Source organism: Myotis lucifugus, unplaced genomic scaffold (assembly GCF_000147115.1).
Source record: "Myotis lucifugus unplaced genomic scaffold, Myoluc2.0 scaffold_311, whole genome shotgun sequence".
NCBI lineage: Eukaryota > Metazoa > Chordata > Mammalia > Chiroptera > Vespertilionidae > Myotis > Myotis lucifugus.
Window position 1 is genome coordinate 444,185 of NW_005871359.1, and position 17,761 is coordinate 461,945.

The following is a 17,761-nucleotide window of genomic DNA, read 5'->3' on the forward strand; positions in this document are numbered from 1 at the left end:
TGTCTCCAGGGACAGTGGGATGCAGGCCCGTGAGAGGGAGGCCAAGTGTGACTTCTGGGGCCTTTCAGCCAGCAAGGGCCAGAGGGGCCTCCGGGGAGTCGTGTGAGGTGGGAATCTGCCCCAGACCTGGCCAGTTTGGAAATCTGCCCCTGGCTTTGTGTCCTGGAATGTAGCTGCAGCTCCTCTGTTCTCACGGCCCCAGAGATTTCCCTTCTCATGGTGGAGTCTCCGCGCACGGGTTTTATTAGGGGCACCTGGCCGTGTGTCCCAGGAGGCACAGCCAGGAATGTCTGTTACACAAATGAGAAGTTCTGGGTGGGGAGGTGGGAGCAGAGCCTCATGCACTCTAGTGTCTGTGGGCGCTGTCCGTGGACCCCAAGGGCAGATGGTCCACGAGACCATGCTCCCCACACACTAAGACCTCAGCTTAACTCTGGGCACATGCCCAGATTGCGGGTTCTATCCCCGGTCAGAGTGCGGGCGGGAGGCAACTTATTAATGTTTCTCACATTGATGTTTTTCTCTAAAATCAATAATTTTTTTTTTTAAGAAAAGACCCCAGCTTAATTCTTGTGGCTGACCCTACTGTTGCTATCCCCGCAGCCATGTCTCCCTCCTCACCCATAGAGCCTTGATTTGGCGCCAGCAGCAGTGTGCCCAGCCTTGGGTGGGGGTTAATTTAGGATTTGGCTCAGCTTTTTTTTTTTTTTTTTTTTTTTTTTTGGTAATGCCTTTTGCAGGGGTTGTTTTCAGCCTGGGCAAATTTCCCAGCTCTGGCCAAGCTTTAAGGGAAGGTCTGAGGTGGGGGTTTCTGGTCATGGAAAAGGCCTTATTGCCCCCTTCAATCCCTTCATGCTTCCTATGAGGACAGTATGCAGGAGTTTCTGCAGCCCTCTTGTGGCCATGAGGAGCAAGTTAAGAGAAGCACAGAGAGGCTGCTTCCCAGAGCCCTGAAATTATGAGGCCACCAGTTCTACCCTGGAACCTCTGATCTCCAGACTCCTTTTTCTGAGAATCACAATGTCTGTGCTGCTTAAGAGTCTTAGTATCGTAAGATACTAGTGGTCGGCTATTCTGTTATTTGCAACCCAAACACTTAACACAATTATAATGTAAAGGTAAGAGATGCTGGGATTTCCCAGTCTTATGTAAGTCAGGGATTTCATTTGCAAACAACAGAAACTGGCCGATTTCAATAGCAAAGATGTGCTTTGGAGGGCTATTGGGTTACTCACAGAAGTGGCAGGAAGACTGGAAAATCAGGCTCAGAAAACAGTAAGAATCAAGGTGGCAAGGCAGCTGGGGTGACCAGCTGAAATCAGGTCAGGGGACTGACTGGTGAGGACGCTTCTGCCACCACCACGGAATCCAGATGTCTCAACTGGCAGCCATCTGCCCTGGGCCCTCGGCCACAGCTGTCCCTGGAAACTGGATACTCCTGCCTTGATGCTGTTTCTTTGCATCACTTTTTCCTGAGTGGAAACATCCTATTGGCCTTGTCCCAGGTCGGCCAACTGCCGGCTCGCGAGCCGCATGTGGCTCTTTGGCCCCTTGAGTGTGGCTCTTCCACAAAATACCGACTTCTGTGCATGGGCCACGAAGTTTCAATCGCACTGTACGTGCGCACCTGCATGTGGTATTTTGTGGAAGAGCCACACTCAAAGGGCCAAAGAGCCGCATGTGGCTCGCGAGCCGCAGTTTGCCGAGCTGCAGTTTGCCGACCACCGGCCTAGTCCATGTCCTGTGCCAACCTAGCTGCCTGGATCCCCAGGAAAGTGAGTATGTGAGTGTGCTAGTCAGCTGCTGACAACATGTAACAAACAACCCAAGTCTCAGTGGCACGCAAAAATAAATGGCTGGGCCTTAGCCATGTTGTTAAATGGTTAGAGCATTGGCCTGTGCACCAAAGAGTTCTGGGTTCGATTTCCAGTCAAGGGCATGTGTTTCGGGTTCGATCCCCAGATCTGGTCAGGGCACGTGCAGGAGGCAACCAATCCATGTGTCTCACATCAATGTTTCTCTTCTCTCCTCTCTCTCCCCTCCCCTCCCCTCCCCTGCCCTTCCCTCCTCTTCTCCCTCCCTCCTTCCCTCAATCCTTCCCTCCCACTTTCTAAAAATCAATGGAAAAAATATCTTTGGGTGAGGGCTAACAAAAGAAATAAAGAAAAAAATAAACGGATGGTTTTCGTGTATCTGTGACTCAACTGGGATGCCTGTTCTATGCTGCCCTCAATTGAGCAGCTCTGCTTCTTGGTGCAAGGCTGTGGAGTAGCAGGGTGGGGTAGGGTGAGGAGGTGCTTAGCCCTACCTGTCTTCATCTTCAGACCAGCAGCCAGCTCACGTAAAGTTCTCCCAAAATGGAGCCAGAGGACAAGCAGAGTCACGTGAGGCCTCCTAAGGTCCAGATTCGGAACTTGTACGCTGATGCTTCTGCCCATATGTCTTTAGCCAAAGTAAATGACATGGCCAAGCCCCAGAGCAGGACTGGGAAATACCCTCCTTCTTACAAAGGAAGGATGCACAGTGGTGTGGCACAGGGTGGGACACAGGAACAGATGGGGAACTGAGGCCCAAAGTTTGATCCATCGAACTGTTGACTCTGGGGCTTCTGTCGTCAGTGGGGGGCTGACTTCCCATGGTGGGGACTCCCTAGGCTTGGATGGGGATTCAGATGCTGGGCTTCCAGAAAGAAACACCCACTGGGCCACCAAAAGAAAAGCCAGTGCCCCCTGAAGGTCAGGAATTATCTTTTGTCACGTAGGTTGGGACTATAGGTGTCCTGGGTTTTGGGATAGTGGGAGGGGTGCTGTGTGAGGGAGTTCAGCTGCAGCTCAGCCAAGTATCCGCCTTGTGTTGTCACTGCCTGTCCCTCTGCGTGGTGGTTGCAGGGGAGGAACTGGAATGCTTGCCCTCCCCCACCTGCCATCCCCCTAGGTTCCTGCCTCCGTCAGCTCCAGCCTCTTGCTACTCTCCTTGGCAATCCTGCCCTGTCTCACCCACACCCCCGGGGGAGGGGGGACAGGGACCTTCGTCCTCATCTAACCTCTTCAATTGTAAGGAGTGAGCACTGTGTCTGGCATTTATGGCTTCTATTGCCTGGTTCTTCCTTTCACATCATAATTAAACCTGGCTCTGGCTTTACCTTTCAAAACTCTGTCTGACGAAGGTCTGGTTTGGAAGTCAAAGAGAGGCCCTGGGATGGCTTTCCTCTTTGCCTCCCCACTCCCATGGCCCAAATTCCCCTCCATGCAATGTGGGTACCCTAGATTGACTATGATTCCATATAAGGCAGTGCAGAAAAGCAAGGCATGAAAACTCACATCTCCAGATAGGGGGTGCTTCCCCTAACAGTTATTGCGTGTTGGTGAGGAAGCAGGCACTAAGCCAGCGGTCCTCAACCTGTGGGTCTCGACCCCTTTGGGGGTCAAACGACTCTTTCACAGGGGTTGCCTAAGACATCGGAAAACACATATATAATTACATATTGTTTTTGTGATTAATCACTATGCTTTAATTATGTTCAATTTGTAACAATGAAATTGGGGGTCACCACAACATGAGGAACTGTATTAAAGGGTCGCGGCATGAGGAAGGTTGAGAACCACTGGCTAAGTGCTTTCATTATCTATTTCATCTCCCAAGAACCTTCTAGGATGATTGCCACTGTTCACATTTAACATGGGTGGACAGCAAGACACTGAGATGTGAAGTCACTTTCCTGTTGTTACACAGCTGGAGAATCAGCAAGGGCTGGGCCATGCAGAAGTGCTCAGCGTAGGTTTTCATGTAGCTTGCATTTAGAGACTTTATGTTGAAGGGTATTATGGCCTGGATGCAGGGCACAGGGCATTCTAGACAGGAAGACAGTCTGAGCAAAGGCCCTGAGGCAGGATGCAGCAAGGCGAAAGTGGAGGACATTAGAAAGGGGAGGGTGGGAGATGATGCTGGGGAAACTGGCGAGGAACAAATGGAGCCAGGCAGATCTATGGAGCAGATGAGAGAAAATTAAATCCTGGGAGCAGCAGGAAGTGGCTTATGAGGACCCAGCTTTTAGCTTACACTTGGCTGTGCTCTGTAACTAAAGTGAAACTATTTAACAGTTGGACACTCCCAGCCCCTTCGGTCAGAACTGGCCGGAGAAGGACCTAGGACTGGGTGAGCCTAGAGTGAGGAATACAGCTCTCTTTAGGGGTCAGGAGAGTCTTTCTGGAGGAGGGATGAATAGGAGTTTCCCAGCAGAAAAGGATTCATTTAACAAACACTTGCTAATTACCCCACTGTGCCTCGTCTTGTGTTAGCTCTGGGGACCCAGGAAAACAGAATGAACAGACACGTATAATATGAGACCTAAAGTACTCAGAGCCTTCGAGGGACAGAGAACAAGTCTTAAAAGCAGGGAACTGGGTGTGTCTGTGTCCCTTCTGCATCACACAGGGAACTCTAGCCCGGTGGTGTTTGGGAGGGTGGATATACTTTCAGCTTTTGATCTCAGCTCCGTCTACAGGCTAGCAGACAGGAGCCTGGATACAGCCGCCTTTAGAGAGCGGGATGTTTCCTGGTCATGGGAAACACACAGGGGGGGCCCTCAGGGAGGGTGTCTCAGAGGAGAGGCCTGAAAGATGAGAAGGTGCCAGCTATGAAAGGATCTGGGGGGGGGGCAGTCTGGGAAAAAGCAGTAGTATGTACAAAGATGTGGGGGTAGAAAAGTAAGGAAGCCAGGGTAGTTGCAGTGAGGGACCCGGGAGGGGGGCATGAACTTCGTGGGTCACTGGGAGGAGGGTGGATATTTTCCCAAGTGTGACGGGGACCATGAGAATCCACCCCAGGTTTACAAAGACCAACAGGGTGCTTCGAAAAGGCCCTACCTCGGGCCTCACTGGGTGGCAGCAGCATTTCTTTGATGACTGAGAAAGTGAAAACATCAGGTCTGGGTTCTTCCTTGGGTCACCAGATGCTTCCACTTCGCCCTCCTCAGTACTAAGGGTCAATGGAGCTGGAGGAAGGCTTGGGTCAAGTTCTGGCCATTGTGCAATGAGTAGGCTCATGGCTTCCTCTGACTCATCACCAGGGTTTAAGATGGATTTTGTTACTGCTGGGGTGAGGGGTGAATGGGGATGAGCAGGGTGAGCACTGGTACCTCACTTCTGCCCTGGGGCTATTGCCCAGTTTTGTGACCTCATAACCCCTCCCCTCTCCCTCCCCCCCCCCCCAATCTTTTCTCTTTCTGTGCCCGGAAACCAGCTTAGTGCAGACATATGGAAGTGATCAGGGTAACCAGCATCTTTTGAGCACTTATGAGCCAGGCACTTGACTCATGTTAATCTCATTTAAACCGTACAAAACCCAGTGCAGAGGAGGAAGCTGAGCTCTGCTGTCAGGCCTGAGTTCTAGGTCTGGCTCTGGCTCTTAACTTGCTGTGGGGCAGTTGCCATCAATGTGCTCTGTCTCTGTTTCCTCTCCAACCTCACAACATAGTGGCAGGACTGAGAAGCACTTTTGTAGAATGCCCAGCCCTGCACTTGACTCCCAGAAGCTGCAATCTCAGTTAGTGCCAGGGACAGAAAATGGACTTCAAATCAACTTCAGCAAAAAAGAGAATAAATTAGCTGACACACTGAAAAGGCAGGACTGTCTATTTTTTTAAGCCTCACCCGAGGATATTTTTCCCTTGCTTTTAGATAGAATGGGAGGGAGGGAATGAGGGGGGAGGGAGGGAGGGAGGGAGGGAGAGAGAGTGAGAAAGAGAGAGAGAGAGACATTGATATGAAAGTGACACATCAATTGGTTACCTTCTGCACATGCCCTGGCCTGGGCTGGGGAATGAACCTGCAACCCAGGTACTGTTGACTGGGAATCAAATCCTAGACCAGCCGTGGACAAACTACGGCCCGCGGGCCAGATCTGGCCCGTTTGAAATGAATAAAACTAAAAAAAAAAAAAGACCGTACCCTTTTATGTAATGATGTTTACTTTGAATTTATATTAGTTCACACAAACACTCCATCCATGCTTTTGTTCCGGCCCTCCGGTCCAGTTTAAGAACCCATTGTGGCCCTCGAGTCAAAAAGTTTGCCCACCCCTGTCCTAGACCCTTCAGTGCGTGGGCCAATGCTCTAACCATTGGGCACACCGACCTATCTTAAGGCCTGGTTGGATCCAGGAGCTCAGACAGTCTCTCTCTCTTCCTTTGTCTCTGTTTTGCTCTGTGTGGGTTCACTCTCTTGGCCCATTTCTCTTCAAGTGGTGACCTCTGCCACTGGGGGCTTGTGCTATCCTTCAAAGCAGCCACCCAAGCAAAGAAGGCTCTACTGATTGTCCAAGGCTTCCAACTTGAGGTGTTTGTGGGGAGAGGAGTTGGTGAGACCAGCTTCATTCACATCTCATGGACTGAAAGTCAGAATGAGTGTTCCCTGTAGGGCAGTTAGCTGTTGATGCCCAAAAGGGGGCAGATACTGGTTTAGGCAAAAATGCTAAAGTTCATGATGTTTCTCAAATCCATATGAACAAGGAGGATAAAATGGAGCAGTGTCAGTGCCCAGGACACTCCAAATTAAAATCTATGTGTGTATATATATTTAATATGGACGTTTAATTAAACGGTTGGAAAGTGGAACTAAAAGCATATTTGGAAAAAGGCATTGTCCCCCCTGTAATCTCCACTGGGGTTTGCCCTCAGCCATTCCTGGCTCTAGTAAAAAAGTGTATTTTTTTGTGCAATTATAACTGCCCGCATCCCCCTGGCTGCCCCTCCTGGCTTCACCCTGCCCATGCCTGAGAATCCCTAGGGTGTCCTGAATATAAACCTTTGATATGGTGGTTGGGGTCCCTCTGCTTAGGGAGAGACAGCTGGGTGTCAAACAGAACCCCCTTTGCTTCACCGGGTCATCCCTCTATCGTCTGGGAGACTCCAGTATCCCATTCACTGCTGGTCTGAGTGGGATTTCTGGACCTTTCCTTTAGTGCCTCATGGCAAAAGCAGCATTCTTGAGCAAGACTGGAGAAATTCACAGAGAGGAGGCTGAAGCTCTGTAGTTCTGGTTCTTTGGGATTAAGGTTCCCGAGAATAGGAACTGGTACAATGTGAGGTAACAGGGAAAGAAAGGTTTTAAAGATGATGTGTGCCCCCCCCCCCCAAAAAAAGATGATGCCCAGGCTTTGGGCTGGGGCTGCTCACAAGGGTCAGGCCTCAGCTCAAATGCCTCCTTCCCCCAGCCTTCCCTGATGGTGGCGGTGGTAGGAACCTCCCTCCCTAACATCACCCCCTGCCAGCCCGTCACTGAATATTTTTTTTATAAAGAGAAGTATTCTTTTTAAATATATATATATATATATATATATATATATATATATATATATACACATTTCAGACAGAGGAAGGGAGAGGGAGAGAGAGAAACATCCATGATGAGAGAGAATCATGGATTGGCTGCCTCCTGCACGCCCCCTGCTGGGGATTGAGCCCACACCTGGGCATGTGCCCTTGACCGGGAATCGAACCCGGCACCCTTCAGTCTGCAGGCCAACGCTTTATCCACTGAGCCAAGCCGGCTGGGGCCCATCACTGAATACTTTAAAATATATATATTTTTTATTGATTTCAAAGAGGAAGGATTAGGGAGAGATAGAAACATCAATGATGGGAGAGAAATATTGATTGGCTTCCTCCTGCACGCCCCTACTGGGGATCGAGTCTGCAACCTGGGCATGTGCCCTGACCAGGAATGGGGACCGTGACCTCCAGGTTCATAGGTCAGTGTTCAACCACTGAGCCACATCAGCCGGGCAAAATGTTTTTATTTTTAAAGTAAATAATTTACTTTCTTTAAAGTAAATAATTTATTTTTCAATTACAGATGACAGAGACTATTATATTAATTTCAGGTGTACAACATAGTGATTAGACATTTATATATCCTATGAAGTGTTCACCCCAATAAATCTAGTACCCATCTGACACCATACAGATATTACAGTATTATTGACTACATTCCCTATGTTGTACTTTACATCCTCCTATTTTTATAACTGGCAGTTTGTACTTAATTACTTTCACCTTTTTCACCGAGCCCTCTCAACCCTCCTCCCATCACTGAATTATTTTCTCCGTCACATTTGTCTCCATTTGAAAAAATTCTTGGGTCATTTGTCAGTGACCCCTCCCCGACTTTGCGCCTCATGAGGGCGTTCGCCGGGCACATACTGGCCCTCAATAAATAAATACTCGTTGAGCGATTGAATGCAGGAAAGAGCAACGTCCTGCACAGCTCTCGAAGCTGAACTGACTCGGCCTCAGGGTGCTCCCTGTCCGTGGAGGGTGCTGGCCCCGTCCTTGAAAGGGTCTGGGTCTGACTGTCTCCCTCTTGGAGGACCCAAGGCCGCTGTCCAGCGGGCCAGGAGGAAGCCCACTGCGCCTGCGCCGAAATTTCCCTTCGCTTCCCCCGCGGGTCGCGACAGCGCAGGCGAGGCGCGCGCATGCGCCATCACCCCCGCCGCGCGGGAGGTGCCTGCGTTGCTGTCCCGGCCGCCGCCGCGCCTGCGTGTCGCCCGCCGCCCGCGGGCCTGGCCGGCGCGTGCGCGGTTGCACTGGCGAGTGGGGGGGGTAAGGAGGTGGAGGAGGAGGAGGAGGAGGCGGAGGAGGAGGAGGAGGAGGTGGCGGCGAGAAGATGGCGACTTCGAACAATCCGCGGAAATTCAGTGAGAAGATCGCGCTGCACAACCAGAAGCAGGCGGAGGAGACGGCGGCCTTCGAGGAGGTCATGAAGGACCTGAGCCTGACGCGGGCCGCGCGGGTGAGGGGGCTGCCGCGCCGACCCCCTCAGGGCCGAGAGGGCGGAGGAGAAGGCGCGTGTCCAGCGCGTGCACAGGGCGGGGGCGCGCGGCGGGGGCGGGGCGCGCGGCGGGGCGGGGCTTGGCCTGGCCCGAGGGGACAGGTGTCCTCGCTCCTTGGGCGTCGTGGGCGGGATTGGTGCCCCACATCCTCGGTATCTGTTGGGGGACAGGTGACCCCACATCACTGCTCCCTGGAGGGCAGGGGTCTCCATGTCATGACCACCTGGAGGGAACAGGTGCCACTCCATCGTTGTTCCCTAATGGGGACGGTGTCTAACATCGTTGCCACCTGAGGGGGACAGGTACCCTCCCATCATTGTTAGCTGGAGGGGCAGGGATCGCTGCATCATTACCGCCTGGAGGGAACAGGTGCCGCTACATCATTGTCACCTAATGGGGACAGGTGTTTCTACATGGTCGCTGTCTGAGGGGGCCAGGTGCTCCCATGTTACTCTACCTAGGGGTGACAGGATGACACTGAGGCGTAGGAACCGGCGATGCTTGAAAGCATCACTGGTACGTGGGGGGCGTTCGATATGTGCTCCCATATTGTCACCTGAGGGGACAAGTGATCCCACATGGTCCCTACTTGGCGGGACAGGCGTCTCTACATCAGGGGTGCCTTGCCTTACTTCCTGGGAGCCTGTGGAAGGACAGGTGCCCCTGCTTGCAGACCTGAGGTGGAAGAGGCCTTCTGGACTCCATAGGGCAAGGTCAGATGTGGGGGTTCGGAAGGGGGTCAGGAAGGCAGATGTGCTCAGTTCTAGAGATTGGAGTGGAGACAGCTGCCCCTTCCCTGGGCAGCCTGTATGGTGGGGACCAGGCGATGCTCCTCCCACTGAGACAAAGGACAGCTGCACACAGATGCCCCCGGCCTTTAGGAACAGGGTGGAGGGTCAGCTTTCCTCGGGTGGCTGGGTGGGCACAGTGTGTAGAGGCAGGCCTGGCTGTCTGCTCACCTCACCCGGGAACCACTGTGGGCCCGGAGCATGGGCTGGATGGGGGCCGAGGTTGGTGGCCTGGCTTTTCTCCTGGGCCTCAGCTCTCTGGCTGCACCATCGCAGCAAAGTATGAAGCTCCTCGGGCCTTATGTTCTTTGTGAAGTGTGTCTAGCAAGCCCTGCCTCGAGGGTCAGAAGGCAAGATGCTCTTCACAGGTGTTGGTAATGTCTGCTGTATTCCTCAGAGCAGTGGGATCCCCACCCTGCACCCTGGGGCTTCAGGGCGGATTTGACACCCATGTGGCTGGTTTCTGGATTTGGCCACTGGTCTGACCATTTCAGGCAGACCTACCTCTGTGACTTCAGCTTCAATCTGATTCCGCAGATGGAATTTTCAGGTCATGTTATTTTCTCATTAGTCATTTGTTTTGCTGTGAGATTGTGACCTTATGGACTAGAATGTATCTTCCTTGTCATGCATTTATTTGGCACATATTGGTTGGGTGCTCACTGTCAGCCAGGTGCTTCCTGTCCCTACCCCAGCAGCTCATGTTCTCACTCAGGACATAGAGGAAGAGATGGTTGGTGAATGAATGAATGAATGAATGAATGTGAGCAACTGGGTTGACCCCATAAGTCAGGGCTTCTGAGGGCAGGAGTGTCCATATCATGTTGTCTCCAGCACGTAGTGTGTTCTAGCACAAGTAGGTGTCAAATGTATATAGTATGACAGGAAGAAGTGGGTTGTGTGAAATTCATGGCTGTCTTTATCACTGGAGGTCCTGTTTCTGCCTTGGGGTTAAAAATGGATTATTGTTGAAAAGGTTTCTTTAACAGCTTTATTGAGATATAGTTCACATACCATATAATTCACTTGTTTAAAGCATACAATTTAGTGGGTTTTAGTGTATTTATGGAGTGTGCAATCATCTCCACTGTCCAATTCCAATAACGTTTTCATCTCCCCCAAAAGAAACCTGGTATGATGAGCAGTCAGTCCCCATTCCTCCCTCCGCCAGCTCCTGGCAACCACCAGTCTGCTTTCTCTTCCTATGCGTTTACCTATTCTGGACATTTCATGTAAATGGGATCATACACTATGTGGCCTTTTGTGACTGCCTTCTTTCAGCAAGATGTTTTCAAGGTGCATGCATGTTGTAGCATGAATCAGAAAACTTAATTCCTTTTTATGACTGAATAATATTCCATTGTTTGGATGGACTACATTTTGTTTGTCCATTCATCCACTGATGGATTTAGAAAAGATTTTTAAGATACAGAGATAGCATTTCTCTCAGCCCTAGTAACCATTTCCCATCTCTTTCCTCCCTCTCTCTGTTGCCTTCCTTTACTTCAGGATTTGGGGATGTGGGATGGGCATGGTCTCCGGGCAGAGATGAGTTTACACTGGATTTTAGAGACAGAACAGTGTTCTCTGCTGGGGGCATTTCTGCCCCCTAAGGGGCATATGGCAATTCCTGGAGACATTTTTAGTTGTCTTTACTGGGGGGAGGGGGTGCTACTGGCATATGGTGGGTAGAGAACAGGGGTGCTGCTCACCACCCCAAAATTCATGGATGGCCCTACCACAGGAGTGAGTGATCTGGCTTGGAGGGAACACTGAGTGGGCAGGGGTACAGCCTTTGCACCTGGGCAGATGGAGTTCAAAGCTCTGCCCCTACTTTTATGGCTGTGTCACCTGGGCAGGCTGATGGCTTTTCTTGAACCTGGGACCAGGATGGACAAGCTTCTTCCAAGTCTTTTGGCCATTGCCTGTGGCAAATGGCATTTCTGCAGTGCCTGGTGTAGGTGAGTGAACCCACTTGATGCAGGCTCCCCTCCTGCCCTCTGTGGCTGCAGCCTTCCCTCACTACCTCCCTCTGCAGTAGACACCTTGGCTTCCCCTGCACATGCTAACAGATAGGGCATCGCCCTTTTGGTAGCTGTTCCTCTCCAAGTGAATTCTGCAGGACAGCTTGCCCACTCCTGGAGTGAGCAGGGCCACTTGTGTTTCTGCGTGTCCACACACGGTCCTCAGTGGTGATGGAATGCTCGCAGTGCCTTCCCATGTGAAAGGCCAGTCAGTAGACATTCAGTGTGATAAGCAAATCAACACTGCCACCTTCCTGGGGAGCAGGGACACAAGGGCCAGGTTGGGTGGGGGGACAGAGTGTAATGTCGGGGAGACCACTTTCGTATTGCAGCACAGAAAGGTTGGGTGTATGAATGTTCCTCTCCCACCCTGAGACTTGGGTTGCATGATATGCAGGGAGGGGCTGTGGTGCTCTGCTGTGTGACTTGGAGCAGGTTTGTTTTTTTTTTTTTTTTACTTTTTTTTGTTTTGTTAATCCTTACCTGAGGACGTTCTTTCCATTGCTTTTTCAGAGAGAGAGTGTGGAAGAGAGGGAGGAAGTGGGGGAGGGGGAGAGAGAGAGAGAGAGAGAAAGACTGAGAGAGAGAGAAACATCAATGTGAGAGAGGTTTATCAACTGGTTGCCTCCCCCATGCGCCCCATCCAGGGGGATGGGAGGGAGCCTGCGACCCAGGTACGTGCTCTTCACTGGGAATCGAACACAACCCTTCGGTGCGTGGACTGAGTCACACTGGCCAGGGCAGATTTTTTGAATCCTGATCTATAAAGTTGGGGTAGCGTGTTCATTCCACATAATGACATTTTTGATTGTCCAGTATGACCCAGGGATCAGGTTGGGTGCATAATGTAGTATATAGAACATTAAGGGCCGTGCTTTTGGGGAGTGGGTGTGGTTTTAATGGGGACAGGAGAGAATCACTGCAAATGAACGAAGCACAGGCTTGCAGAGAGAAGAAGCAGGGTGATGTGGACTGACTGGGGGGGAGTGGAGGCTAACACCTGGACAGTGAGACAGAGCCCCCTATGCCGGTAAGAGCACCCCAGCTGTAGGACAGACAGATGCAAGGCCCTGGGTGGGGAGGGTTTGGCAAAGTTAAGGACAGGTCAAAGGACAAAGAGGCTGGCTTGTGGAGAGAGTGAGAGAGGTGAGGCTGGAGTGGCTTTGGGAACCCTGGATTCCACCTGAGGGAGGGGTGTTTGATGGTTAGAAGCCTGGGCTGTTGCTTATTTTTTTCAGTAGCTGTATTGAGATGTAATTCCCAAGACATCCAACCCACCCATTTAAAATGCACCATTCAGTGGTTTTTAGCACATTTACCATGTTGTGTAACCATTACTTTTATCTAGTTCCAGAATATTTCTGTCACCCCAAAAGGAAACCATGTCCCCATTAGCAGCCATTCCTCATTGCCCAACCTCTGGCAATCATTAATCTGCTTTCTATCTCTATAGATTTGCCTGTTCTGAATATTTCACATCAATGGAATCATTTACCATGTGGACTTTTGTGTCTGGTTTCTTTTACTCTGCATGATACTTTTGCGGTTCATCCATGTTCTAGTGTGTCAGTACTTCAGTCCTTTTTATGGCTGAATAATATTCCATTGTGTGGATGGACCACATTTTGTTTATCTTTTATCAGTCAATGGACATGTGTGTTGTTTCCACCTTTTGGCCATTGTGAATAATGCTGCCATGGTTATTTATGTCCATGTGCTCATGTAGATGCAGGTCTTCCTTTCCCTTGGGTGTACACCAAGGAGTGGAGTTGCTGGGTCATATGGTAACTCTCCATTTAACTATTTGAGGGCATTATCTGTTCTACAAAGATGGGTGTGAGCTGAACTGGCAGTGGGATGAGAGGGGAGGGCAGCAGATAGTGTGAAAGGCCACTGTAGCATCTAGGTTAGGGACTTCGGCGGGGCGTAGCTTGAGCAGGATCAGTGGATTTTGGTGGTATTTTTGGCATCAGAGCAAAATATGTGCAGGTGGATTGCATGTGGGGCGTCCCTTTCTTGCCAGGGGCTCAGGACACAGGAGGCTCTGAGCATCCCAGGGAGCAGCCCCAGGGCCAGAAAAAGCCTGCGTGCAAAGCAGTCCACGTGGCTTGGCTTAACTGCGGCTCTGGCTGCACTGAAGGAAGCGGGGAGTTCTTCTGGCTCTAACCTGTGGTAGGGGTAGCTCTGCATAGGCTGGAGGAAAGCGCAGTGGTGAGCTGAGCATGAAGACCGCCCCCAGTCCTGGCCCCAGTCCTGGCTTTGGCATCCTTTGCCTCTGTGCCGGCTGTTCCAAGTGTTTGGTACCATCTGTAGCTTCCACGTATGCACACATGCAGGACTCCATGAGCTGCTCTGTTGAGAGGATGGGGAGCCATCCCCTGCCTCAAGAAAGCCCCAGCAGCCTCCGTGCTCTCTTGGTTGTGAGCTGCGCACATTGAACCCTAAGAAGATATGCCCATGTCCTGACCCCCAGAATCTGTGACTGTGGCCTTATTTGGAAAAGAAATCTCTGCAGAGGTAATTAGTTTAATAATCTTGAGATGTGATCATCCTGGATTTAGGGTGGTCTTAAATCCAGTGACTGGCGACCTTATGAAAAGAGGAGAGGACAGAGACACATAGGGAAAAGGTCATATGACAATGATGGCTAAAACTGGGGTGATGCAGCCACAAGCCAAGGATGCCTAGAGCCCCAGAAGCTGGAAGAGATAAGGAAAGATCCTCTCCTAGAGCCTCCAGAGAGAGAGAGAGTGTATGGCCCTGCAGACACCTGTATTTTATTTTTTATTTTTTTACTTTTTCCCCAAAGGTATTATTCTTTTTTAAAAATATATTTTTTATTGATTTCAGAGAGGAAGGGAGAGGGAGGGAGGGAGGGAGAGAGAGAGAGAGAGAGAGAGAGAGAGAGAGAGAGAAACATCAATGATGAGAGAGAATCATTGATTCACTGCCTCCTGCATGCCCCACATGTGGGATCAAGCTTGCAATCTGGGCATGTGCCCTGACCGGAATCGAACCATGACCTCCTGGTTCAGAGGTTGATGCTCAACCACTGAGCCACGCCGGCTGGGCTGACACCTGTATTTTAGACACCAAGTCTCCAGAACTATGAGAGTATAAATTTCTGTTGTTTTACCTGATTGATGGTCATCTATGATGGTAAACCTGGGATATTGTCCCCCAGGCTGAGAGCCTGCAGAATCCAGGTACCTTATAGAAACCATCTTTAAATCTGTTGTTGTTTTTTTGTTGATGTTTTTTGCCTGGCCAAGTGGCTCAGAGTTGGTTGAGCGTCATCCCATGCACCAAAAGATTGCTGGTTCAATGCCTGGTCAGGGCACATGCCCAGGTTGCGGGTTTGATCCCCAGTTGGGGTGCGTACAGAAGGCAACTGATTGATGTTTCTCTCTCTCTCTCATCCTCTCCCTTCCTCTCTCTCTAAAATAAAAAAAAAATTTTAATTCTCACTCAAGGACATGCTGAGAGTGAGAGAGAGAAAGAAGCATCGATCGGTTGCCTTCTGTACGCATCCCCCCCCCTCCCGTACATATGAGGAAACTGAGGCCCCAGCTGGGAAGAGGCAAAGCTGGTGTTCAGCCCCTGGATGAGCACATATGATGTGTCCAGAACAAGAAATTCAAAGTACAATCTAGAACCTCTGCTGTTCACAGAGCTCACTTGGGCTACTTGGCCTGTTCTTGTAAATAAAGTTTTATTAGAACATGGCCATGCCCATTTGCTTATGCCTGGTGTATGGCAGAGTTGAGTCATTGTGATAGAGACCATGTAGGCTGGAGAGGCAAAAATATTTACCATCTGGCCCTTTACAGAAGGAGTTTGCCACTACTGGCCAATGGTTCTCATCTTCAGTTTGAGATCTGCTGACCTGGAGCAACATGGAAGATCTGGAGGATGGTGGGAGTCAGTTCTCCTACTTTCAGGGGCCTTTGAACCATCTGGTAGCTGAAGAGTAAGACTCCTAGGCTACCCCAAGATTCTGCTTCTGCAGGTCCGGTGTGGGTACCCGAATTCTAAATGGGGGTCTGAGGATCCTGCCATGCAGGCCTTGCTAGGAGGCCTGGGTGCTGTAGTCACCAGGGTTGTGCCAGGTGGAGGGAGAGGGTCAGCCTCAGTCTGGGGGTGAGCAGGCTGTCTAGCCCTCAGGTTGATGGCCTAGTGGTCATTGTGGTCCATACAGCCAGAGAGGGTGTTTGCTGTCACTGTCCCCAGGGCTGGCCACGGATACAGTGCCAGGTGACTCTTGCCCATGTGGTGAGCCTTGTGGTCCTGGTTGGGTTAATTAGGTTACACTGCCAGGCCATCCTGGGCATTGTGGAAGGCTGCTTTGGCCTTTCTCTGCTGCTGTCTGTCCTGGGGGCGTTTCTGGTTTCGGCTCAGGGCCTGGGGCTCCCTTCATTGTTGCTCCAGTGAGGGGAGGTGACAGCTTCAGTGCCTGGGATTTAGTCTTTGGTGCTGGGGATTTATTTTTAAACAGGACCCTCTGGGAAATGCCGCTCAGAGGTCAGGGGTGGGATCTGGCCTGGGAGGTACTGGCCTGAGTGCAGTCCTGGGGGAGCATCACAAATGGGTGTTCCCTGCTGATTCTGTCCCTGGGAGCACTTGTAAACATAATGGAGACAATTTTGGTTGTCATGTCTTGGGGGATTAGGGATTCAGCTCAACACCCTGCAGTGCCCAGGATGGCCCTACACCAGAGAACCAGCTGGCCCCAGTAGCCCTGTTGTACGCTCCTCTATGTGCTGGGATTGTGCAGGTACAGAAGGTTGGGTGGAGGCCCCTGATTCCATGAGACATGTGACAACATCCACTGCAGCTGATGGCATCCTCTCTGGTTTACAGAGGGGGAGACAGAGGCTTGGAGAGTGTTAGAGGTAGGAGAGCTGGGGTTGGACCCAGGCTTAGACTAACCCAGTGACTGTATATGTTCTCCCATCCATACTGCTCTGGGAGTTTGCCAGCTGGTCAGGGTAGGAGAGAGCCTTCCAGGCTGCTGGAACCTGGCATGCTGAGGAAATGGTTCAAGGAGCATAGGCTGCTTGGGCAGAGCTCTAGGAGGGAAGCAGTTGAGTGGTGGAGGGCCCTGGGCCAGGCCTTGCATGTGGGTGATGGGGAACCACGGAGAGTTCCAGCGGGATGGCAACGTGAGTGACTAGAGATGCTAAAGCCCATGTGCATGTACCCAGTGGGTTGTTGCAGTGACCCAGAGGAAGAGCCTATTGCTTCCTCCGTTTTCCAAATGAGAAACAGGTGTGGGAGGTCCTATGGTTCATTGTATGTGGAGGTGCTAGGTTTGAACCGGTGTCTGAACCCGGGGCCTGTGTATTTCTTAATGCAGCCATGGAGGATCATGGTGTTTGCTAAGCTTCAGTTCATAACCATCGGTTGAAGACCGTGGTGGTTGTCCCTGGTGTTTTATAAACCAGATATGCATTGTGTTCATTCCATGCATTCAAGCAGCCAGGCGCAGGGGTGGGCACAGAAGCTTGGAGTGGCCCATGGTGAGGACAGAGGGCAGGCTGATTTGGGGCATTTAGGGGATAATAATGACAGCATTTATTGGGAGATGAGAGGAAGGAAGACAAGGTAGTGGCTCCCTGGCTGTGATGGGGGACCAGACATCTTTTGTTTCTGGCCAGGATGTCTCTGATCTCCTCTTCTCTCCTCCTTCCTGCCATCATGTCCAGCTAGGCCCCCAGGGCAGAGGTGGGTACCACTGGCTGGATGGGGGTCCAGGTTCACAAACAAGGAACCCACCAAATGCCTCATGGTCCAAGGACATGGAGAGAGTCAATATTTATTATTTGCTAGATGGGAACAAAGTGTGGCACAGAGGATTCCACAGTACCTGATGCCTGACAGAGTCCCACAGCAGGCTTCTCTTTGCTTACTCCTAGGTGAGTTTAGACCCAGTCATCCCCTCTGGGTTTCACTCCCTCTTTGTAAAGTGGGAGTGACAGTGGCAACACTTAGATGGGTTAACCCGTGTAGTGTGTTCAAAATGGGGCCCTGCATACAGATGCTCTCTGTGTGCTCGCTTCTGAGATTTTGGAGATGTGCACTGCTAACACACGGCGGGCAGCACTCAGTGGGCATATGGCA

General features: G+C 51.0%; 1 protein-coding gene across 7 annotated transcripts in view; it reads left to right on the forward strand.

The window, feature by feature from the left end:
* Positions 1-8,637: 8,637 nt before the first annotated feature.
* The window catches only part of CRTC1 (CREB regulated transcription coactivator 1), a 67,143-nt gene continuing 58,019 nt past the window's right edge, over positions 8,638-17,761 (forward strand). For all 7 annotated transcript variants that reach the window (XM_014465817.2, XM_014465820.2, XM_014465821.2 and 4 more), the window contains exon 1: positions 8,638-8,789. In XM_014465817.2, the coding sequence (XP_014321303.1) occupies positions 8,664-8,789 (126 nt within the window). In that variant the 5' untranslated portion in view covers positions 8,638-8,663. The remainder of the gene's footprint in view (positions 8,790-17,761) is intronic.